Source organism: Neolamprologus multifasciatus, chromosome 8 (assembly GCF_963576455.1).
Source record: "Neolamprologus multifasciatus chromosome 8, fNeoMul1.2, whole genome shotgun sequence".
NCBI lineage: Eukaryota > Metazoa > Chordata > Actinopteri > Cichliformes > Cichlidae > Neolamprologus > Neolamprologus multifasciatus.
In genome coordinates, this window is record NC_140446.1 from 23289822 (window position 1) to 23314358 (window position 24537).

General features: G+C 42.6%; 1 protein-coding gene and 1 long non-coding RNA gene across 2 annotated transcripts in view; one reads left to right on the forward strand and one right to left on the reverse strand.

Annotated features, from left to right (window-relative positions):
* LOC146513128 (uncharacterized) overlaps positions 1-14105 on the forward strand; it is a 57832-nt gene extending 43727 nt beyond the window's left edge. The window contains exon 2 of the long non-coding RNA XR_014875891.1: positions 13570-14105. This is a non-coding gene — a long non-coding RNA (uncharacterized LOC146513128). The remainder of the gene's footprint in view (positions 1-13569) is intronic.
* Positions 483-24417, reverse strand: usp22 (ubiquitin specific peptidase 22). Its single transcript, XM_085171575.1, has 13 exons — positions 23259-24417; positions 16027-16159; positions 11600-11713; positions 10817-10918; positions 9828-9994; positions 9577-9724; positions 9220-9322; positions 5762-5920; positions 5327-5453; positions 5152-5243; positions 3104-3166; positions 1069-1218; positions 483-984 (listed from the first exon to the last, which is right to left on the reverse strand). Exons 1-13 carry the CDS (start codon positions 23376-23378, stop codon positions 942-944), a joined length of 1521 nt encoding a protein of 506 aa, XP_085027701.1. The 5' UTR covers positions 23379-24417; the 3' UTR covers positions 483-941.
* Positions 24418-24537: the final 120 nt, after the last annotated feature.

Here is a 24537-nt window from a genome sequence, read left to right on the forward strand (position 1 = left end):
TGTGTACAAAAAAAATGATATATATGAGATTGACAGCACAATGTAACGCAGATGAACAACGTGAGAGTTCAGGGAGAACACGAAACTGCAAACAAATGTTTTTAAATTGCAGTATGTATAAAAATATATTTACTGTGTTGTCTATTTCCCCGTTTTTGACGAGGAGATAGGCAGAAAATAACAGATCCTTCATGTCCTTCGCAGGGAAAATGGTTTCTGAGCGATAACTACAAGCTCAAAAGTAATAAAAATGGAATAAACTTCAGACACAATACTATGATTAACATGTTTTTTTCCCTTCCCCAGTAGCTGCACTCTGGGAAAAAAAAAAAAAAAGCATACGAAGACAACTTCCACCCTTGAAATATTTGGTCTTTTGGAGGAGCGTAGCTGTGTTAGACAAGTGCGCTTGTGTCCGGAAGGTTGCCTTGAAGAGAGGAGGGAAGAAAAATATCACAACAGAGCCTTGTAGCTCTGTGTAAAGCTGTTGCTCTGCTTCTTCCCCTACATATGCAGCTGTGCGAGAAGCATGTAGCAAGACATTGGTGAAGGACAGCATTTGTGATCAAGTGAAGCTTCTCTTGCATTTGTGTCTGATAAGAGAACAAAAATGTAGAAGGACTCTGCACTCCTTTTCTTTTCTTCTTCTTCTTTTTTTTTTTTTTTAGCAGACTTGTACACAGACTTGCTGCTTTCTTCTTCATCCCCTGAATTCAAGTACATAAAGTTCCTTTAGGGCCCATCCAGTCAGATTTGTTGGATTTCTCCTGCACAGCAGACAGTGTCCTTCTTGCATGTCACACAGAGTAACTAGACTGGTGTGTAGTAAGGGTGGGACTTGCCAATGACAACGTGTTTCTTTGCCTTTCTCATCACTCTGTTACAAACAAACCCTTGCGTCGTCCCTCAGCTCATCCTGCAGGCCGTGCTGATGCAGGGACTTATTCGTACTCCAGGAACTGTTTGTGGTAAAACAGAAGGTACCTGAGGAGATGAAAGCACCACGAGGTCAGTCAGCAGCAGAGACACAAAAGCAAAAATGTGTCTCAAGCTCTTTGACGTTCTCACCCTTCACTATCCAGAACATCCTTGATGCTAGCCTTGGTGATGATTGCATCGTCACATTTGAACCACTGGTCCTTGTGCTGTCGGATGAAAGTGGTGTAATGGCCGCTCTCTAGTGTCCCCTGGTGGTTCACCACTGCAAACAAGCTGTACCTGCGACAGGAAGAGAGCAGAACAAGCTGCAGTTTGGCTTTTACTCAATTCATAATGACTTCCTTCCTACACACCATTTCCTTCAGCTGTTTTGTGAGTTTAGCCAGGACTACAACAGTGACTGCACAAACAAATTGATCTCGCTCTCACGTGATTAAAAATGTGCTCTCAATATTTATCAAGCTTCCTTTTCCTGTTGTTCAAAAAAACATTCAGGTTTCACTTATAACTGGCTGGGAGAAAGCTGAAGCCCGCCTGTGGTGTTTTTTAGGACAGCAGCAGCATCAGCGTGTCGTTCTGTAGCTCCTGATTACCACATTACCAATTTTCCTCGACTATCCCAATATTTTGATCATTCACTGGAGGTAATGCTCATCCTGTGTACTGGGACATTATACAATTATTGATTCAGTATGTTGTGCCTAGAAATCACTAAAGGTTATTGTTCCCAGTTCACCATGTTTTTGTACAAGGACTATTATTATACTGCAGCATTGTAAATGGCTTTTCCAGACACTGGAAGCTAACAGATAATCAGCTTAGCTGTTATGACAGGCAGTTTTGCAAATTCATAATTCCTATTTTGTTGGGCTAATTTCCATGCAAACAAATGAGGTGGTGGATGCTACCCAGTGAAATGAATGTAGCTATGAGACTAGGGCTGCCACAAACGATTATTTTGATAGTCGACTAGTCACCGATTATTTTTGCGATTAGTCGACTAATCAGATCATGCATCCACTGGACGTCAAACATACAGCTTACAACCAGCATGCATTTGCTCTTATATAACTATCATTAGCTTACAGCTTTCAGTGTGTAAGGTATGTGCTAACTAAAAATAAAGACATGATAGTTTATTAAATTTTAATGAAATTTATAGATTGTTTCGGTGAAGTTTAATAAACTCTTTGCTATCTAAAATATAACAGGACACCAGGAGTATATTCTCCAGCATCTCACACTTCTGATAATCAGCTGTCTGCTTGACGTTTATTCAGCTGTGTAAAAACTATAACTTTAATCTCAGCCAAACCGATTTACTCAGGAACAAATAAAATACAAAAAAAGCCAAACAATAACATTTTTAAGTTATCTAAGTGACTTATATATCATGTTTAACCTGAGTAGCGAAAGACGGCGGTGGGTTTGAAAACAATTTGCCGGGAGTCCGGTGTTCTCACGGGCACTAGTGAGCCTTGCCCCTGGCTAGCTATCGAGCTAGTGGGTAACAGACGTCTCCGAAAACGTCGGAGCGCTTTTGAAAATATGTGGTGTCTTGATAAACTGAGCAGATATTTGAGGTTTACACAGCTACATTCCCGCCTGAAAATATGTTAAACGTTTATTTTGTGACCCAGAAAGAATAATAAGAGTAATATTAAAACTAACTAGCTGCCGCCATTGTTGGAAACTGAGCAGGGCCACGCTATGAATTCTGGGACACAGCTTCTTCTTCTTCGGGGTTTAACGGCAGCTGGCATCCTTGTACATGCAGTGCTGCCCTCTTCTGTTTCAGTCCGTTATTACTCTCTTAAATCCTACTACTTATTCCTGCGTCTTTTGTGATCTTACAAAGCTTCAAACGACGCGTCGACTATTAAATCAGTCGTCGACGATTTTGATAGTCGACGTAATCGTGACTAGTCGACTAATCGTGGCAGCCCTATGTGAGACCAGTGAAAAGAAGAAGCAGTCAAGCACACAGTTTGTGATGATTAAAAACAGCACATTTCTATAAACATGCGCTTCATGAAGCCCTGCTGCACCTGTCAGGTGAGTTTCCACGAGGCTCACTGTGTCAGGTGACAGAAGGATGAGAATATACGTTTGGTCATTTTGGATCATTGTGGAATCGATGCTGCAAACGTGTCGCTTTGCTTACTTGTTGTCGTTGTTGAAGGGATCCACGGTCTGCTGGTACTGCCCATTCATCCGGCTTTCTTTACTGAAACACACGGCAGAGACTCAGTAACGACATACCAACTGTTGTTCTTTCAAGCAGAATAGTTTCCTCTGATGTATTACACAAATTAACATCCACTGCAAAGCGACTGTGACTGCTCAAAGAAATGAAAAGAACACTTTTCGATCAGATTATAGCATCAAGCCAGTGAAATATCTGGTCAGTTAAGTAGCAGAGGACATCGTTATTTAGTGTCAGCTGCTTTGTTGTTAATAAAATTAATGAAAGATGCACTTGAGTCCCCAAAACTACAATAGTTCTACAGGCCTCTCACATTTTTTCTAGCTTGTTTTTTTTCCCCACTAGTTTTGGCTCAGATCAGTGTCACTATTGAGAGCATGAGGCGATACCTGGACCCTAAAGAGGTTGCACAGGTATTTAAACATCAATATGTGCTGTTGCCAGAAGGTTTGCGGTGTCTTCCAGCACAGTCTCAGGAGCATGGAGGAGATTCCAGGAAGCAGGCAGTTACTGTAGGAGAGCCCGACAGTGCTGTAGAGCAGCGTTTCCCAACCTTTTGGAGCCAAGGCACATATTTCACATTAGACTGTTGTTGTTGTTTTTGTTTGTTTGTTTCCTCTTTCCTGTCTTGGTATTATCTGTTTTTATGATCTGTGGGGATTGTTGTTTTGTGGTTATCTGTAAAATAGTAAGAATGATAATATGATAATTGGAAAACTACAAATAAAGTGTTAAAAAAAAAAAAAAGAAGAAAGTTTTGTCTAATGTCAAAAAAGTTTTCTCCAGGTCAGCATGACTATTATGTAACTTCTTCTTCTATTTTACTGGCAGTTGGCAATTATTTAATTAGTAATGGAAGAGAATAGAAGAGAATGTAATTGTTCTGCTCGTTACTCAAGCCGGTCGCTGAGAGTACTAATCAGGTGGAACCAGATAATCTTTCACGGCACACCTGATCATTTCTAATGGCACACACAGTGGTTGGGAAACTGCTGTAGAAGGTCCTTAACCCATTAGCAAGTCCAGTATCTGCTCCTTTTGTAGAAAGAGGAACAGGATGAGCACCTGCCAGAGCTCCAGCAGGACACTGGTGTGAATGTCTCTGACCAAACAGACTTCATGAAGGTGGCCTGAGTTCCCGACTGCCTGGCACTGTGGATCCTGACTGGCATTTGCCACAGAATACCAAAACTGGCAGGTCCACCACTGATGCGCTGTGCTTTTCACAGATGAGAGCAGGTTCCCTCTGAACACGTTACAGACGTGAAAGAGTTTGGAGAAGCCGTGGAGGACATTATGCTGCCTGTAACGGTTTGGTGATGGATCTGTGGTGTCTGGGGAGGGACATCCATGAAAGGACTCACAGATCTCTAGAGACTAGGCAACGACACCCTGATATTAGGTATCAGGATGAAATCCTTGGATCCACTCTCAGACCCTACCCTGGTACAGTGGGTCCTGGGTTCCTCCTGATTTTGGGGGTTTCTTTGAATTCACCCCATTGTAGGTTGATAATTTTCATTTCCATCAAGTGATGTGGTATAAACTTTAGTTCCCAGCACACACACCAGTACAGATATCGAGCATGATTTTTTTTCCCCCCACAATGAGATCTGATGTGTTTTCAAAGTGTTCTTTTCATTCTTTTGAGTGTTGTATATAGTACACATACACATTTGCACAGTAAGGATGTAAACATATTTAGATATGAGCACATAGTAATGTACTCCATATTTTTCCAGCTGATTGATGAGTTAGGAAATGCAGGCGTCATCCAGACTCTGCTGCAATGATCAGTCTTTACGGTTGTGCTCATCAATGACAAAAATCAGTTTATGACCAAAAATCAATTTTTTTAAAAGAAAAGACACTGGACGCACACAAGTCCATATAAACACAGTTGTTACTGTGATTGAGGCCTAGCATGCACACAGCAGCTTCTAGTTTTTATGCACCTTACTGGGTTTTCTTTGACAGCTTCCAGCCTTCTTTTAGATTGTGCTCACCTAGAGGCCATGAACGGGGTCATGTCCAGCTCCAGAGGAAAGGAGACATAAGTAGTGATCTTCCGCCGCAGTTTGGCCGAATGCTCAAACCTCTGCGAGCACACGCACATATCCACGAGTTAGAACAGGTAATAAATATCTCCCTTCATTAGCCGTCAAATGTAACCTCTCTTACTTTGAGGTGAAAGCACGCCACGATGGGCAGCTTCTTCATCGTCAGTTGCTTGGTAGACTCCTGGTAACTATGGCAGCCACTGCACTTGATCTTTGCGCTGCTCCCGAGGTGTTCTGGTCTGGTGAACCTGGACAACAGAGGGGGAGATTTGGTACCAGGGGACTAGTGCTGCTGCTTCCCCTGTCAGGAAGGGTAGGAACAGTTTTAGAGTATGTGACACTCATGATGATTCTGGGATGAGGCTAAATGGTGGGTCTCTGAGTTTGCAGAGCATGTAGGATTGTTCTGATTAAAACGCTGAAATTATTCTTTTCATTTTACAACCACAAAACAGACAAAACTCCCCACATGTTTATCTTTTAATGCTGATGACTACAGCTCAATCCTGACGTTTCAGATCATGTCTCTCTGATCTATTCTTCGTATGTCAGTTACCTGCGCAGACAGTCTGTCAGTGTTGTGGCTCCAGTGGTGTGACTCTCTCCGTTAAGTGCTGATCCATCTCCTCCGGGGCTGAGGGGCCAGAATGGTGTGGAAGAGCCTGGCAGGTCCAGGCTGATGTCCCAAAATGGGTCTATAGTTGTTGAAACACCACTGGGAACCGAACAGATGCCAGGATGTCACGTGACACGGTCAATTATAACTCCAAGTGTTACTCTTGAGAAGTCACAGCTCAAAATAATCATTATCATACCCAATGTACAATCATCCAGAAATGGTAAAAGAACTGGATGAACCCAGAATCTCACTTTCTTCCCCTTCTTTATTAGAAACATCAGCACAAGCTCATTATCACTTGATGTCAACTTCATTTTTTTCACAGTTTGCTTTAAAGGATAATTTCTGTTCTTGCAAAAATACAGGAGGTGCAAACAGCAGGTGGGCGGAGCCACTGTTACTGACAACCATATTAAGGTTATTCTGTTCTTATTGACGTCACACAGACAAAAGGGTTATGAATTTTAAAAAAGGCTTTAACTCACATGAACACTATTTATGTGTAAATATGCAGTTTAAAAAAACAGTTGACTGGAAAAAGTACACCACTGTGTTGAAAGGAGGTGAATTTAAGATAAAAATTAAGCAACATTCAAACAAATGAAAGCCAAAGAATTCCACTGGTGGTCTATTTATCAGTTTTTTGCAGCTGAACATTAATTGGTAACACTGTGTGTTCATTCTTAAGGACAAAGTCAAAGGAGCTTGCAAAGAAAAGCGTCTGGACTTCTTTAAGTTGCTTGAAGACGTTTCACCTCTCATCCGAGAAGCTTCTTCAGTTCTAAGGTCAAATGGTGGAGAGTCCCAGATTTAAACCTAGTGAGAGTATCCCCCCACAGAGGGACAAAAGGACCCCTGATGATCCTCTAATTGCCTGAGCCAAGGTGTGAAAATGGGTGTGGGTCCCAATCAGCCAGATCAGTCCATCTGCATCTTAAGGATAAAGGACACTCTTTCGAGGATGCCAATGTTCACATTTTGGACAGAGAGGACAGATGGTTTGAAAGAGGAGTGAAAGAAGACATCTATGTCCACTGTGAGCGACCATCTTTGAACAGAGGCTGTGGTTTACGACACCAACTGTCTGCCATCTATAATCCAGTTTTGAGTTTCCTCCCCAGACACCTTAACGCCCACTCACATTCTGGGCCATCTGACCTCAGGAATTCGCATGATAAGGTGGGGCCAGGTTTCACAATGAGCTCACCCGAAACCCTGGCTGATTGGGACCCACACCCAGTATCACACCTTGGCTCATGTGATTAGGTAGAAGATCATCAGGGGGTCCTTTTGTCCCTCTGTGGGGGGAAACTCTCACTAGGTTTAAATCTGGGACTCTCCACCATTTGACCTTAGAACTGAAGAAGCTTCACGGATGAGAGGTGAAACGTCTTCAAGCAACTTAAAGAAGTCCAGACGCTTTTCTTTGCAAGCTCCTTTGACTACGATGACCTGGATGACTGAGAACCTTCACAGACTTAAGGACATAAAGCAAATCCTACTGGTTCATGGTATATTTGTGACCTTGTTCGTATCTTCAGTCATTTGGAACAGCTGGATTATAACCCAGCAGTTTGTTGCTCAGAGCTGCAACACCAACACAAACACTGCTCAGTTAATATCCATTTTCCAAACTGCACCCCGTTATCTCTCTAACAGCTCCACTAAATCATCTATTGTTCTGCCTACTTTCTCTGTAATGCATAGTGTTCTTGTTAAGCCAAGGGGCCATAGCACAATTACAAGATGTATCACTGGCTTTCTGTCAAATTTAGCTCCATCTCTTTGCTCTAATAATTCCACTTCCTGGTGCCATGAATCTCCACAAAGCCGCCCGTGTCATCAGAACAAGGGCTCTTTCAGAGCCATGTCACTGGTTCTGACATGAGCTTTAATCAAATTTGATGGCTGTTTAAGATGACTGCTACACCCAGGACCTCCACTGCACACTAGACTAATCCAGCAGTCTTCCTCACCATGAAGATGAAAGCTCTGAATAGTGTCACTGACTGGCAACAGTCTGGTTATGGTTGGTCAAAGCAGAAATGTCTGACTTTCTCCAGAGCTGCCACAAAAAGAAAAAGAGGACCGCATTCCTCTACAGCATCTTTTAGTTAGTCAAATTTTATAGGGATGGATTTAAAATGGCAAAAGGCTTCCACTTTAGTGGCTGCAGGATCTCATCTCTGATCTTTTCAGATGTGGTCCTGTTGACTTGGTCAGGTGATGGCCAGCTCACACTGGAGTGGGAAGCAGTGGGAATGAGAATCAGCAACTTCAAGTCTGAGGCAGGAAGCTGGAAAAGGATCTCGTGGCCACTCCGGGTCAGGGATAAGTTGCTAAGTATCTCAAGGTCTTGTTCATGAGTAATGGGAAGAGGGAAGCAGGAGACTGACAGACAGACTGGAGATGTCTGAGTAGAACTGCCACTTACAACATCTAAAGGAGCCAGTTAAGGTGGTTTAGACATCTTGCAAGGATGCCTCCTGGGTGAGGTGTCCTGGGCATGCACTACAGGAGACACAGGGCAGACCCAGGAGTGATTACACCTACACCAGCCCACCTGGAAAAACCCAGGTCTTCTCCTGGATGAGCTGCAGGGAGGTTAGGCATTCTCTGCTTAGGCAGCTGCCTCTGTGACCCGGCCCCAGATAAGTGGAAGAAAACGGATGGATGGCATCACAAAATTGTGGATTTACTGCTGATTTCTTTTTTCCCCACTGGAGAGGCACCAGCTGTGTTCCTCAGCTAAGCATGACTTGACAATAAGCTTAAAACTTCTTCTGACACTAACAAACAAACTGCTACACTTAGTGCAGTGACCCAGAAATGCCGCTGCCTGGGTTCAAGTCTGACCCGTGGCCTCTGCAGCGTGTCCCTGCTCTCTCCCGTCTACTCGTCACTTCAGCCACGCCAAATAAAGGCAAAAATGCCCCAGAGTGTGAAAATAATACTTATATGGAAATAGGAGCTAATCACATAACAGATCAGTTAAAAAAATAAATAAATAAAAAAGGCGGGCTAGTCCACTCAGAGCTTCAACTGCCTCCGCAAACCACCAGGTGGAGCTAGAGATCAACTTTACATGCCATGAAAGGCTGTTCCTGTTGCTGCAGTGTAGCAGTTCACCAAGTGTGTGATTGATGGTGCAGTATGTGAATGATAGAGGAGAACGGAGGCATTAGGGAGGGAGGGGGAGGAGGGTCACCTCGAGGCAGGCCATTACACATTCTGATGCAGACAAGTGAAGCCTGTTTTGTGGCTGTTTGGTGTCTTCATGATGGAACTGTACACTTTAATCTCTTTATACAGACTCTAGTGAGGCATCAGTGGGGTTTTAAGTTGTTTTTTCCCTGCACACACACTCACATTCTCACAGACGCACACACACTTACTGGCAGGCTTGACAGGTGACGTCAGACTGCAGGCCCCCTGTGAAGATTTGGTCAATGATGCAGTTACAGTGGTTTGGGTTGTTTGCCTTCTTCCCATTGTCATCTGTAGGGACACAATGAAAACACACACACACACCAAAAACATTAAAGCACACTGTCACTAAAAGCCTTACTGTGTAACTTCACAAATCCCCACTGTGCTTATAAACTGACAAGAGATCCAAAAGAATCAATACTGCCTCTCATGTGTTTTCAGCCTCTTAACTCTCCGTGTCAAACATGTCTGACTGAAAGTCACATGTCTCAGCTTTGATGGTCGTTTCATCTTGTTTATTATATCGTCTCTGTGCGTCTGACCTTTGCAGTGTCTGTGCAGGACGTCCAGCGCTGCGATGAGGAACTCGTGGGCATCCTGCTGCTCGTAGCCAGCCAGGTGACGGGCGTGGGTCCACACGAGGTGGAGGAGGCGGAACGGGATGTGAGGTGAGCGGTGGCCTGAGTAGAACTGCGGTGAGGGGGTGGGAGGAGTTTGTGTTTTCAAATGACACTTTCTGAATCATCTCCTTGTCCTCTCTAAACTACTAAAATAAAAATCAAAGACGCAGTACCTCCTGGAACAGTTGCGACATCTCGCACACCAAGCAGGAGTTGCTCTGCATCTCGCATTTGTGCCGGTCCGAGAGGAAGAAGTCTCGCAGCAGTGGGGTGTGCGTCAGCGCCTGGACGATGCAGTTCATAAAACACGTGTTGCCCAGATTTATCAGCCCGCGCAGGCCTGCGGGTGGAAGGGGGACAGCAAAGGAAAACAGAAATAAACGCAGTTCAAGGAAACAAAAGTGTGTGGACAGGATAAACAGAAAAAGAGGCTTCGTGGCTGCTGCAGTGTGGCAGCTAGGCTGCAATGCTGTTATACACACACACACACACACACACACACACTGCAATGTCTCTAAGGCACTAGTGGACTGCATACAGGGAAACCATTGCCTGATTAAAGCAGAACCAACCACATAAATTAAAAAAAAAGACAAAAGAGGTGGGAGAGAGAGAGAGAGAAAGGAGGAGGAAGGAGAAAAGGTGGAAGGAAAGACAGGAAGCAGAAAAGAAAGAAGGCTGTAGTGTTTTTCATGGATGAGCAGCCAGCCCTGTAATTCCCCTCATCTTAGACAGAGCCAGGGATGTTGCTGGCGCTGGAGCACGTCCCTGCAGGCTGCTGCAAGGTGTTAAACATATGCCAGCTCTCCTCACTCACTCGACATACTGAAGGTCCCACCACTGCCTCACTCCAATATTCATCATCACTACAACAAAGATCTCCTCTCTGCATCACCCTGTGGCTGTGGCTAGTAGCTTTTCATATTATTAAAGGAATGGGTAAAGCAGAAAGTTAGCTCTGCAATTAGCACACGGGGCCAGCTGCCATCACACAGGCTTTGCAGTAAGAAGCTGGCAGGTTAAAGAGCAGCTGATGTCCAAAGTGTGTCAGACATTCTCACAAGATCCGGGCTGCAGAGTACGTGTGAAAACATGATGGATGATGGTGTTGCTTCACCTTTGATGTGATGTCAATGTGCGTATGTGTGTGAGAGAGACTAACCAATTGTACAGTTGGAGGTGATCCTCCTCCTTTTGGGGTTGTGACGCAGCAGCTCCAGCTCCCTCTTCGTCGGCTCCCACGTCGAGTACTTTTCCCCGATACCTGGAACACATTTACACGGACACACAAACCTGTGTAGCCTGAACCATGAAACAATAATTTTGAAACTGCCGTGGTTACCGAAGCTTCTTACAAATGAGAAAAAAGACATTAAATATGCATTTGCATATATCAGTTAAAATTTCTATCATTTTTGCTACTTTCTGCATTTTTGTGTTGTCTATTTGGGTTTTTCGGGGGGAAAACTAAATAAAAATCACACTGATTAATTCTCAAACGCTCACAAAATACACTTGCCGTTAAAGGTTGAAGACTTGAATCTTTCTGTTCAAGCTTAGAGGGCTGCCATAAACACATTTGACCACTGCTACATATGCATGAACCCACTGCAGCTGCTCTATAAAAATCCACATTTAAAGAGGATTAGAAACAATGTTGCGATACAGCATTATCATTCATATGAATATTAGCACATCAAAACTGAACTCTATAAAAACTTTAACTGCAAAATGCTAATTTACATCTAATCAGGTTAATAAGCTGGATAATGAAGACCAGGAGTTTAAAGAATTTGCAGCGCAGTGTGGATTTTAATATTGCATATGTGCTGCCATCTCAAAATGCAGTGATTGAGCACAGAAGGGTCATTGCTTGGTGAGCTCTGGTTTAGAAATGTCCCACTGAGGTCAAAGTCACTTGGTGCGTTGTTTAAAGTTGCTGTACCTTGCATCTTCCAGGCCTTCCGTTGCTCCTCTTTGGCGATCTGTTCCATCTCTTTGTCGTAAATGTAGTCTTGGCACATAAAGCAGTAAATTCCCCCGTACAGCAGGTCGATAGCTGGACAGACACATAAAGAAAAGAAGAAGACGGCATTTTATTCAAATGCAGGGACCCTCACGAGACTATAAAGGGTTGCGTGTTGCTGCAAACTGTGTAAAAGGCTAACTGCTTCACCTCTCAGTTTTATTCTATTTATGTCACGCTGCGACGGCAGGCAGAAGGGTTTATCTGCTGACAGATCAGCCATGTGTTCACAGCAGCCAGAAACGATAGAGAGAGCAATGGGAAGTCAAAAGGTGAGGACGCCGCCTTTCTGGGTAATTTCCCACCATCGCAGACTCACTTAAATGCTCACTCATGGCCCAAAACAGTGCTTCCACTCCGTCTTACCTCTCTCTCCTCACCTGCTCTGTACCCTGCGGCAACCTGTTTGCTGTTGCCATAACAACCTGCCTGATGGCCTCTCTCTTGGCTGTCATCTTCTGTAGGTATAGAGGAAAGAATGGAGGGAGGTGAGGAAAAGCAAAGGCAAATATGAAAGACTGAAGGGGGGGTGGGGTTGTAACGGTGCCGAGTGAAATTAAAGGAAATCCTCGAACAATTCGGAATATCGAAAGGGTCATCGGGTAACCATGGGAACAAGAAGAGGGCAGAAAGAGAAGAGGACAGTGGTGAGAGAGCGGGAGGAGTCCGACACGAGGAGGCAAAGAGAACGGTGGACGTCTGTAAAATGAGCAGATGAAAGAGATGCAAAGGAAAAACAGGAGGTGGAACAGAAAGGAGGGTGAGGAGGAGGGGCCGGGTTTAATGGAGGCTAATTCCACAGGGTGTATTAAAAACGACTTAATTACCTCCTCATCAGCCTGCTGAGAGCGTCTCTCTCTTTAAAATAAAAACAAAAAACCTTACCCTCCCCTTCTATCAGATGATTTCTTACAATTTTTGCAGAATTTAATTCAGCAGCTAACAGTTTATGTGGCTCTCTCTCTCTCTCTCACACATCCACACACCCCGCAGGGGGTCTTCCTGAGCCGAGTGATAAAGCAAAGCAGGCTTGATAAAAACCAAAGCACAGATTCTCCAACATCTGCCAAATCCAGCCTTTTGTCAGCGACACCCTCGGTGCCTCTGCTACGGCGGCGCTCTCCTGCACAACGCTGCAGTGTAACGCACTCCACTTGCAGCTCAAAACAGCCGTAATTCCATTATGTGGAGAATAAAAAATGAAAGATACTGGGTGTCGAGCTGGTGTCGACGCTTTCACACTAACAGGATGATGCCTTTTGGTGCAGATAATACGCCGTTTACAGTGTAATTAAATGTTGCCCCCTTTTTTTAATGCTTTCGGTAATATCAAAGGCAATAAAAAGGTTGTACAAATGTCTGTGTGATCGACTCTAGCAACACAATAATCCCGAGTCTAAAAGCTTTGTGCTCCTCCATAGTTTTGTCATTTAGCACAGCCTATTTTTGCTGGAGTGAGACGATTAATTGATGTCAACTGTATAAGTGTCAGAGAGCAGCAGATGAAGCTGGATTTCCAGTCTAGAAAAAACATTATTTAACCAGTAAAACAAGCAGGAGGCATCTTGGATCTTACAGCTCGAGGCAGGTTCTGTTTTAAGACTTTTCTTAGGAAAACTATTGGGTATTGGTTGAGCCATTTAAACAAATGCGGATTGTTAGCAACAAAACAAAAAACACCAACCTTCCTTGTGCAACACAACTGTTCAATACTCATGATTAGGGCTGTGCGTTATGACCAAAATCTCATATCCCGATATAAAACATCTATCGTCCGATAACGATATAAATCACAAAAAATTTAATATTTTCTGTAAATTCTGTGAATCTCGGGTAGGTGAAGTTTTTCCAGCTGGGCGTCGTGTACCCGGAGTCGAGTGTTTTAACAGATGCATGAAACTATACATTTTTAGACATAAGTTGTAACGGCCACCGTTTTCTTTGTGAGTATTTATTACACGGCGTGCTGCGGGGAAAAGCCTGTTCTAACGTTTGAGTCTAAGGTTTACTTTTTTAGCACCTGACGACTCTTTTTTTGCTTCTCATCCGTCAATACTCTGCATACTTTGTCACGTGATTCCGTTTATTTTGAAAAGTCTCAACAGGATATTGAGCTTTATTGTGAAAGGTTTATGTGGAAACTAAACAAGCGGACATGCGATGGTTTTACCGTCGTTGTTGCTAACGACAACACGTAAAAACAGGCACTTGTCCGTCCGTAGTGTGGTTATATAAAATATAAGAGAAAGAGAGACCTTTAAGAAATTAATATAGCCACTACAGTGACCATCAAAACGATGAAAAAAATATTGATGTAAAGAGTTTATTTTGCAACACCACGAAACAAACGATAGCGTAAAATGAAACGATAGACGTTTTTATATCGTCATCCGATATATATCGTTATATCGAACAGCCCTACTCATGATGACACAACTTACAATAAAATCTGCACACCTGCGATGAAAGTTACACTCCCTCAGCTTTAATAGTACACTGCTAACACCAGGTCCAGTGTTAGCATGCTCAGTGTGAATGTGTAAATAATTGATTGTACATAATGCACTGTGTTTCAGTCTTTTGTGATGTTTTTATGGAGCATGTACTTGTCACTAGCTGAGATCAGCACTTCCATAGAGTAAAGAATCACTTCTGATCACTCAAACTTTCATTTGCCATTTGCTTTAGAAACAACTTCATTAAGCCCAAATTGACATGACTCCTGAATAAGTTATATTACACCCGTGTAACCCTGTAAACAGCATCGCAATGCTATGAACCCTGTGTGCAGGGTCATGGTGCACAAAAAAGGCTTAACGTGACGTCTAACTTCGGATTTGTTATTTAACTGGGGAAGGCACGTTTTCCCCCTTTCTTGTTATCATTTTTAGATAAATGTCACGGTCGGCACTGACATGATATTCCTCAATCCACTGGGTTTAAATGAAGGCTCTGATCGTTAGTTACCCATTGCCATGGTGACTCTTGGTATCAGAGCTCCATCGACGATGGCGTTCTTTCATTACTCTGAGTGACTAAACTAACTCTGATCATCCTTTCTGGAACTCAGAGTTTGTTAAATCTGATTTCTGGAACAGGGCCCCAATCACCACTTAACTCAAGCGCCAATGGGAGTTTCAGAACATATCAAACTTTCACAGAAAGTCTCAGGCCTGCTGCAAGACACATAGTTCAGGGAGGAAGGATAGTGTACTCAGTGGTGTTTCTTTTTATTTTTCACCCATTTAGATGTGAATTGCAGCGATTTCTGCACACAGCAGAATTCTTTAGCAGCTGTTTATACTATCTGAGTATGAGTTCAGGTACTACCAGCAGCTTTCTCAATATATTGATATTGACCAGTTTGGTACATTTTTGAGCAATGTTTTGATTATCACAGGCTGTGTTCCCAGTGGGAGTCGAAGCACTGGGCGAAAACAACCAACTGTTCACCAAACACCCACGTCTTTCTTCAGATCTGGAGCTGTCCAGATCGCGTCTGTTTCCTGTAAATATATAACTCATTGAACTGAAATACAACTTTCCCGTTTTCTTACTGTGTGTGCCCAGGCCAACTAAGGAGCCTCCGTGCGAGCTGTGGTGAGAAATACAGCGCGCTTGCTTTGGCTCCTCAAAGTAAAAGCCTGCTCAGTCATTTTAAAAGGAGAAAAATATACAGATTATCACTGAAAACAATGGCTCGTGATATTTTGTGTTACCTTCACTGACCTGCAATATTAATCCTGTCTACAACAAGGCTCAGAGAGATCTCATTGTTCTTGCTTATAAATACCCACACCGCTGAATGATTGCAGGGATTTTGAGAGAGGCTTTGGAGAGCAGGGAGGTGTACCAACTAAAATGGAAATGTGCTTAATTTTAATTCAGCCACCAAGACAGACCTCAGTGCCCATTCATTAGCAAGTTCAATACTGCATGCTTTCCCTCTAATAGGCTGCGTGAGGCCAAAATACACAGGTGACTTTCCAAAGCCCCTTGAGATGAAGCCTTTTAGGCAGTATTGCATTTATGTTGCACTCGCTTGCGTAACAGCTCACACCCCTGTGGCTCCGAATGCCTCACAAAAACCACAGATGCGTCACAGCTGAAATAAAAGCATTAATATAAGTAATATAAGAAAGCCAAAGCTGCTTATAAATATAGTCTCAAACACACAAATGCATGGTGTTTACAATGCAGTGCCACTAGCCTATACCTCCATTAACTGCTGGCTGTATAATTAGCCCCGATGGTGTTGTGCTGGGGTGTGCATTTGTGTGGATATCGTCCATGTTTGTTACAATGAGGAAGCTTAGTATGGGACCGTAAGTTTGTGTGTGTCATACCTAGGTTATGCCTTTTGCTCTTGGCATGTTCGTGGATGTGTTTTTTGGCAAAGCAGGCGAAGAAGACGCAGTAGAGGCAGGAGTGGAGTCTGTTGAGGTGGGCGCCGCACATGTGGCAGATACATGACTTGGCCTGAAAGAGACGGGGGAGGGGTGGTGGGCGGGAGGAGGAACAGCAGGGAGAGAGGGAGACAAAAATAGAGAGAAGATGAAACGATTGTATGAATCTTCTCAAACTTGTACTCCACACTTTAAAAAAATAAAAATAAAAATTGAAACAGCAGACTTCAAGGATGAATCTTTGTAGAACCCATGACATAACCTACGTAAGTGGCCGACCTCATTTATGTGTGTTCTGGTGTGTTACATGTAAATCATCTTGTGGATGAGTCCCCGTGTTTTACATGCCGATAGAAAAAAATTAATTGCTGGGACTTTCCCCCACCTGGGTCTCCACTCTTTGTGGTGATCAGTTGTTTACGGGTGTAAACATATTACTCCTTTGTGCTTTCCCTCACATCCAGTCTGACAGTTTCTGCAATCTCCCTGCAGGAATTTGTTACATTTGTGACTCCTTATTTTGCTGCTATGATGATTATTCATTGTCCTGAGATGATGATTGTTACTTTCTAAAACTTCAAAACTTCAAAAACTTGATGGAGCTGAACTGGCCAATCACGATACTTGTGGGCTGCGCCAACCCGTGTAGCTACATTTTTTGTGATGTGCATCCCGTGTTACGGCGTAGGGTTCAGAGGGGTTTGCAGTTATGCCGTAGGTTACAATGCAGATTTCCTGTAACTATGGCAATTGCTTTTATCACATCTTATGTTGAAAATTTCAGTGACAAAATAAAAGCATGTGTTTATATATTTGTTTGCTACAGATGTGCTCAGATCAAAACCTGAAATCTCTTATTTACAAAAGCATTCACATTTTTTGCTGCACTATGAGACAGACCTTGAATTTCCTGGAGTCCACACGTTGCCACTTGAACACATCAGAAAGAACATAGAAACATGAATATGCTTCAGCCTCTGTAGCTGTACCAGAAGTCAGCAAAACCTAATACACTCTGCAAAGACGCGCTAGTATTAGATTGTGAATACAGTGTAGCATTAGCATCTAAGGAACTTCTGTAGACAACAGATACAAACAAACAAGCTTAAAACATACGACAAACTGAAAGAACTGCATAGATAGCAACACAAAACATTGCCTAACACAGAAAAATAGCTATGATAATATAAACCATCTACTCCAAAATGCATGATTGGTGTCTTGTTTGTACAAACCAACAGCTGGACAACTTAACTTTGCAAAACAATGGATCTTGTATTTATCACGGGATGTCCTGTAGTGTTTATCAACATTAATTAAAACAATAGAAATGAAAAGAAATCTGTTGCAAAGAGGGTGCTACAAACCAACAACCTGCTGCGGATGGTTTTGGCCACAAGCAGATTTGCATAGTATCCATAAGAGAGGTCTAATTGTAAACTGCAAAATCCTGCTAACTAACCACAGAGAGAGTGAAACTTGAAAGAGGGTGATGACTTTTCTCCATTTTTACACTTTTCATAGTTTCATTACGACTCAGCAAGCACTTGGTGAGTGTTTGTAAACAAGTCAGCATTTTCCATGCAAGCTATGGACAACTGCGGGAATCTGCGAGTGACAAAAAGGCAATCACAAAGAATTTTTTGGTGCAGCACTGTACAATGCTTTGCAGCCAATTTACCTTGCAACCTCCAGCAACCACTTTTCCCTAGTGGGGTCATCAGCTAGTCTCTCAGCTTCTGCCTGGTCATTGCAAACAGAAAAACTGAACACCAAGTAGTGTGAGCAGCATCACTGTAAGACTTTATCTAAGACAAAACAACGAAAAGTTTTTAAGAGCTCATTTAAATGCACCACGTCATCATGCCAAGGTCATCGGTCATCTACTGTACATGACGTCAAGCCTGGCATTTCTAAGCAGCTGCAGTGAACACATCATTTTACACTTCTGGATGTCAAAAGCTATTTTTCCCATCTACTGTGTGTTTTCTATGAAGTAAACGGAACATTTCTTTAATGCAGGTCGATGTAAGACTTCAACATTAAATGCATGAACACTGCTCAAAAACCTACAAGGCATTAATGTAGCTACAAAGCATGATGCATTCTGCTTTTTAATGCGATATGGCTTAAAGTGCAGAATCAGGATAAAATTCACCTAAGCCTAAAATGCACCTCTTAAATATGAATTGTGTTTCTTATTCGTTATTTTCGGCAGTCATGGAAAGAAAAAAAAAAAAAAAAGAAGGACGGCGTGACTGTGGATGGAGGGTAGATAGCAACAGTTCAAAAGCATGCAGATGACAAGCTGGCATGCCAATGAGCTAGCATGAATATAAGGAGGTGGGAAGAAATGAGCAATGCCTAAGAAGAGCAGTGCAGGGAAAATAAGAAAAGACAGGAGAGAAAGGAAAGCGGGTAGAGGATGATATATGGGAGAGCATCAGACACAAAGACAAGAGGAGGAAATGTAGAAGAAAATTAGAGCTGGAATCATGAGACAGGTTGATATCAGTGGCATTTTATGGAAACTCTACCTTAGAGATCTACACTGGTAAGCTAATATACATGAAATGGAAAGGCAGAGTGACAGTACAGTTTGGTGCCCAATTTAGACGTGTATGACCAAGAAGTCTAAAACCCTAAATTATCAATGTCAACAGAAGTAAAAAATAAATAAATAAAACAATACAACCAATATGAAGAGAAGTTAAAACTGCATGTAGATTTTATTTAAAGGACATTTTCACATTATAGGAAATAAACCTTTTCCTTCACAAAACTCAAAACTATTGTGTTCCTCCTCTATAATCAGGTTAGCTTAGCTTTGCATAAAGATCAGAAGAAACAACTAGACTGGCTTTGCAAAAAGAAAAAAAAGGAGTAAACACTAACATCTCTAAAGGCAGAGATTCTCATGGCATCTGGCATCATATAGTTCATAGTGCTGTAGGTAAGCTAGCTGCCCGATTCTAGTTTATTTTACCATCACTATCTCCTGTCACCTCCAACCAGACAGCTACCCCTCCCTGAGCCTGGCTCTGCTGGAGGTTTCATCCTGTTTAAAAGACAGTTTTTCCTTCCCACTGTTGCCAAGCGCTTGCTGATATGGGGTCGTCTCATTGTTGGGGGTTTTCCCTCCATTATTGTGGGGGCTTTACCTTACAATACAGGTAACTGTAATTTGGCACTGTATGAATAAAACAGAATTGAATCAAAAAGTTGAACAATTTAAGAAAAATTACAACATGTGTGAAACACACTCACAAGCCTCTTTATTAGACACAACTAAAATGCTTGTTATCGTTACCTAATTAGCCATTTGCATGATAGCAACTTAGTGCTCTGAACATTTCTGCATGCCTAAAGACGTCTCTCTGAAGTTGCTGAACAAAGCTTCAGAATGGGGAAGAAAGTAAGAAGTAGTAAGTAGTAGCCTTAGAGTTTTGTGCCGTTTCTATCCACATCTATATACATAGTTGTGTAGACTGACGACAGTCCCAGTGTGCAACTAAATTTAAAATACTGGCAGCGTTTGTACAGAACTTTACATCATTTGAAGTTGACTTATTAGACATTGTAGACAGTGTATGAAATCTAAGTGTTTGAAATCTATTTAAACCACAGAGTACACACTGTGATTTAAATAGGTTTCATTATCATAGTTTAATTTTATTTAAGTCAATATATGTGCCATGTAAAACAAGCTTCTTGCCAGGTTTTCCGGAACTACTGTGATCACAAGGATGAGAGAGAGGTCACACAGTTACCTCCCACCCATTTCAGTTTACACTGTACAGCTAAGCAGTAGCTTCATAGTTGTTACCATAGGTTACCAACCTTGTCTTACTAAACAGATGAGGGTTCTGACAAATGTCACACATTTGCTTGATTCATGCAGTGTTTTTTGAGATCCATATTACCAAAATAAAAGCCTAAAACCCTCTAGATTAAAAACTTTTCATCTGGGCTTATTCCTCATTGAGTACCACCTCTGCTGTTCATGATTTAAAAACATGCTTCTCTTGTGAGTCTAAATGTGGGACACGGATACAAAAAAAAAAAAAGACATTCTTATTCCAGTCACACACACACACACACACACACACACACACCCCTCCTTGCAAAACTGCTCGGACAGCACATGAATTATGAAAATACCCATTAATATGCAACAATCTTTCGTCACTCATTCTTTTGGCTGTCATTGTTACAGTGTGCACGTCTGTTTAGCTAGTCCCCCAAGGACGCTGTATTCATGTAGGATTTGTGTCATCTTCTCTGCTCTACATCTCCACATCCCAAGTCAGTAAGAGCCTGAGCACATATACACTGCGCAGTAGTTATGGTTTAGAACACTGTGTACTGTGTACTAAGAAGCCTTGTGGTTCTTCTAACACCCGAAGAACAGCCAAGCTCCAACTGTGTCATATTCCTCCAAATGCTGCGATGTCAGAGACGAGCTACCAGTAGGCGGGGAGAACTGGAGATGGTAATGGGATGTAAAGTTGCTAGTTAGAAAAGTGTAAAGTGAGAAGATTATTACACTGTGTGCCCATGCAGCGACACCTGTCTCATTCATTTAGGGAAAAGATGTGGTAGCCTGCCATCCCAAACAACAGACTGATATTTATTTATGAAGATTAATCAATTATTTCCTCCTTTGTCCCAGGCAAACTAAGAAATAACAGACCCGTTTTACGGTCATCTCTCTCTTTTGCAACATTTAGTCTTGCGGCATAAATGTCAGCTGTGCCACTGAAAACACCCAGGTAAATCTGATTTGTTGATATGTCTGATACTAAGATTTGGTTGTTGTTGGAGTGTGTGCCCTTGAAACTAGTGGAAAGAGTAAATGTTCAACACAGAAAAAGAACAACAACAAAAAAAAACAAAAAACAGAGGGCTAAAAAATGAAGCTGAACTTAAATTTAAAGCAACAGCTGTCACTGTCGTAATGGCAAATACTTTGTTGACCTTGTTTATTTTTGCCACCAGCTCCGGGTTTGATACTCAGAGGGCCTCTTTCACTTTAAATCTACTTTGTGTTGCAGTGGCACAAGCTAGTAGAAGACAGCCTTAGGAGGACAGAAAATACTGCTAAATCTGCTAAGCTCTGACGTTTAGTAGTGACTCACCAATTTTAAAACATGGTCTTATTTTATGGTCCCTTGAGCAGCCTATGCTGGCTGTTAAAAAGGGCTATGTCCAGGTCCTAATTGTCAATCCTGTGCTGTGCTAATGGGTCTGCATTTTTCACAGTTCAAAATAATCCTTTTTTTAAAAATCTTACTGGGCCTAAGTGCAGCTGCTGAGTTCTTCCACTGTTTGAAATGATCCCTTTTAGTTCTCTATCCTCCCGCTCCCAAGCACAATGTTATTTGACTGGCTGCGCCTCATAAACAGATGAGCTGAAGAGTAGGTGGGCGGAGCTTCTGTGCTAACAACCAGAGCCGTATGCTTGACCATATTAGGAATATCTGCTCTTACTGACATCATACAGACAAGTGTAGGGGAAAAAAAACCTGCCTGAAGCCTCTGACACACAAGATCTACCAGAGGATATGCTGACCTCATTGTTTGAAACTTTGGCTATGTTTAATATACAGAAAATAAAATGTTCAATGTTTTATTACAATGTAAAAAGATCACATTAGGATTGCGGTGAAAATAAAAACGCGCTTTTACTCTGCAGTAGACTGATAAAATTCAATGTTGGCGCAATTCAGATGAGATAAAACACTTGTGTGATTGTCAGTGAAGTGAGTGAAAGAACTGAGCCTTTGAATTCTAAAGGTGAACCAATACTTGGCATTCAATCTACATCTGAAGGTCAGCGGACTGTCTGATGTACACAGTGCTGAGGCTGACGCCAGAGGTAATGGACGACACAGAGTGGCAAGCGGGTGATTAAGGAGTTGTCAGACCTGTATTTTTCACAGGTAACACTTTCAAGTGTTGCTGCTTGACTGTCAAAATGTATGCAATTTGTTTGCCATTGTTGTTTTGAATGGCCCTGGAATCACAATACTTGTCCTTTCCCTTTGTTGCATCCCTGCAGCGACCCAGTGTAGGTGCAGAGTGTGAGTGGCAAGCCAAAATACCTGGATACGCCAATGCTCGCTGAATAACAATAATGTATGGATAAACTTTGCGGTTGAAATATTGTTCAGGGTCAAATTAAAGACTGTCTTGGACCTGAAACTAGACTGGAAAATCTAATCTATGACTGTCAACAGACTTCTCCAGCTGGATAAAAAGAAAACAAGTGAATGACAGGTGGAGCAGAACCGCCTGGTGTAACAGTTTCCCCATAAGAAGCATGTGTCTGATTGGAGAGGTGTCCCACATATTTCATGATAAGAAGGGATTTTGGCCCTCCAGGGGCACAGGAAGAGACCATACAGCACATATACCATCTGCATACGCACCATTTATTTCTGTATACATGTCTCCTAGACTTAAGCCAGTGTAGTATACACACAGATAATGCAAACACAACATGCTATATGTCTAAGTAATGGCATGATTATTTAAAAAAAATAAACAAAGGAAAAGAAAAATGATATTCCCTCTTGCAGCGTAACTGAACACACATTCTGTTGCTTTACCTGTTAAACCTCGTTGATCCTGTAATGCTGAACAAACATGGCCATGCTGCATATCTGTTATCATAGGTTTATGAGGACAAGAGATATGAAGTACTTGGCTGATTTCAGAGCCATCAGTGCCCCAATAAGCGAGGAAACACCACCGTGTAACACTGGCCTGCGGTCTGCTGGTGGGAGGAAGTGGAGCCACAGCAGGCGCAGTGCCAGTGCAAACACATGCACATCATCAGCTTGCTGATCCATCATGCGGACTCTAGCTTTGATCTAAGCTAACGTTCAGCGGAGAGGGGGTTAACTGGGTGACATGCTAGTAGTTTGCATCAGTTTGAGGACACTGCAGCTGTGGTGAGGTGCTCAGAGTGGCATTTAGGCGCCACGCTGAGACTAAAACAAGTCTCTGAGCTTGGATAGTATTTGGCTGAGGGGGAAAGCGGTACTTTGGCATTCACCGTCTGTTGTTGTGGAAGGGCGGAGAACTATCTACGCACACGACGGCAGCTCAGCACACAAACACACGCATACACTGTCGTACATTAAGGGTCCCTTCTAAACACACGTTACCTTGCGTTTTCTGGTCTCAGCTGAACCACTCCACACGAAACACTGATAAATGACCCTCAGGTTCTGCTTCCAGTTGTCCACTTTGAAGCCGTTGACATGAGGGCAGCCTGCGGGACTCATGGTAGTCACAGCATCCGGCTTCACTGTCCACTGAGCGAAGAAACCTGTTCAAATCCCTCAAAGCAGACCCAGTCCAAGCGGGCTGACTGGCTAGCTCTGCCAGGGTTTGTTATCCACCGAGTGCTGCGTTCTGGCTAACTGGACATGTCCTGGTTGCAGTAGCAGAGACACGCGCAGTAGCAAGCATGAAGACGAATTTTACAATATACCTCTTTTGGAGATATGTATCATTTATGTATTTAAATCCAGCTATACCGCTTTACATGTAGTTCTTCACAGTCGCTCAGTTACACGTTAGCAAGCTGGCTAAAGTTGGTTAGCATTGGAATTTCAAGTAGCTTACACGGCGAGTGTCGTTAAGACCCACCTCATTCATAGCGACGGACCAATCACGGCCGAGTGCTGCATGTGATTGACATGTGCCAACTTTCGTTCAGAGGGTAAAGTCCTGCCTCTAAAAAGAAGGGCGCTTCGTCTTGATTGGTGGAATTCTCCAGCTAACCACATCCGCTGGCATACGTACGTTCATTGGCTGAAGCGAAAATTAGCTTCAGCGTAACAATTACAAAAAAAAAAAAGTGACAGTCCATGAATGGATGAGAACTGAAACACACCGTAAAGACGAGGGCCCGTGTCGAAGAGAATCTTTCCATAAAGGCATGAAACCCAGAACTATATTCTTAAACAATTTATTATTAACAGATCCACAATCGCCAAGCTCAAGCTCCCAAAATTACATGACAGTTTGGTTTCATCTGTTGACTTCACCTCTTGTAATAACAAGCTGTCAAATCGGTTTTCTGTACAGTGCTCTAGCGACCTCTAGTGGATCCGACCTAAAAAAACAAAACAACAACAAAAACAAAAAAACCCTAAACAAAAGAAAAACAAAACAAAAGAAAAACAAAACAAAAGAAAAACAAAACAGTGCACCAGATTGTGAACGACTCCTCCATTGTGCCGAGTTTTGGTCAAGGGCATGTCCATGTGTACAGATTCACTATTGATGATATCTACATTCTAACCGGCAGGAGTGAGAGGAAAACGATCGCTTGCAGTCTTTACAAATGCAGAATTTTATCAGATTCATTCTTCATCAATTTTAGATGTTTGACCTTGTACGTAATGCCCTCAAAGTCACGACCATCATGCAGCAGAA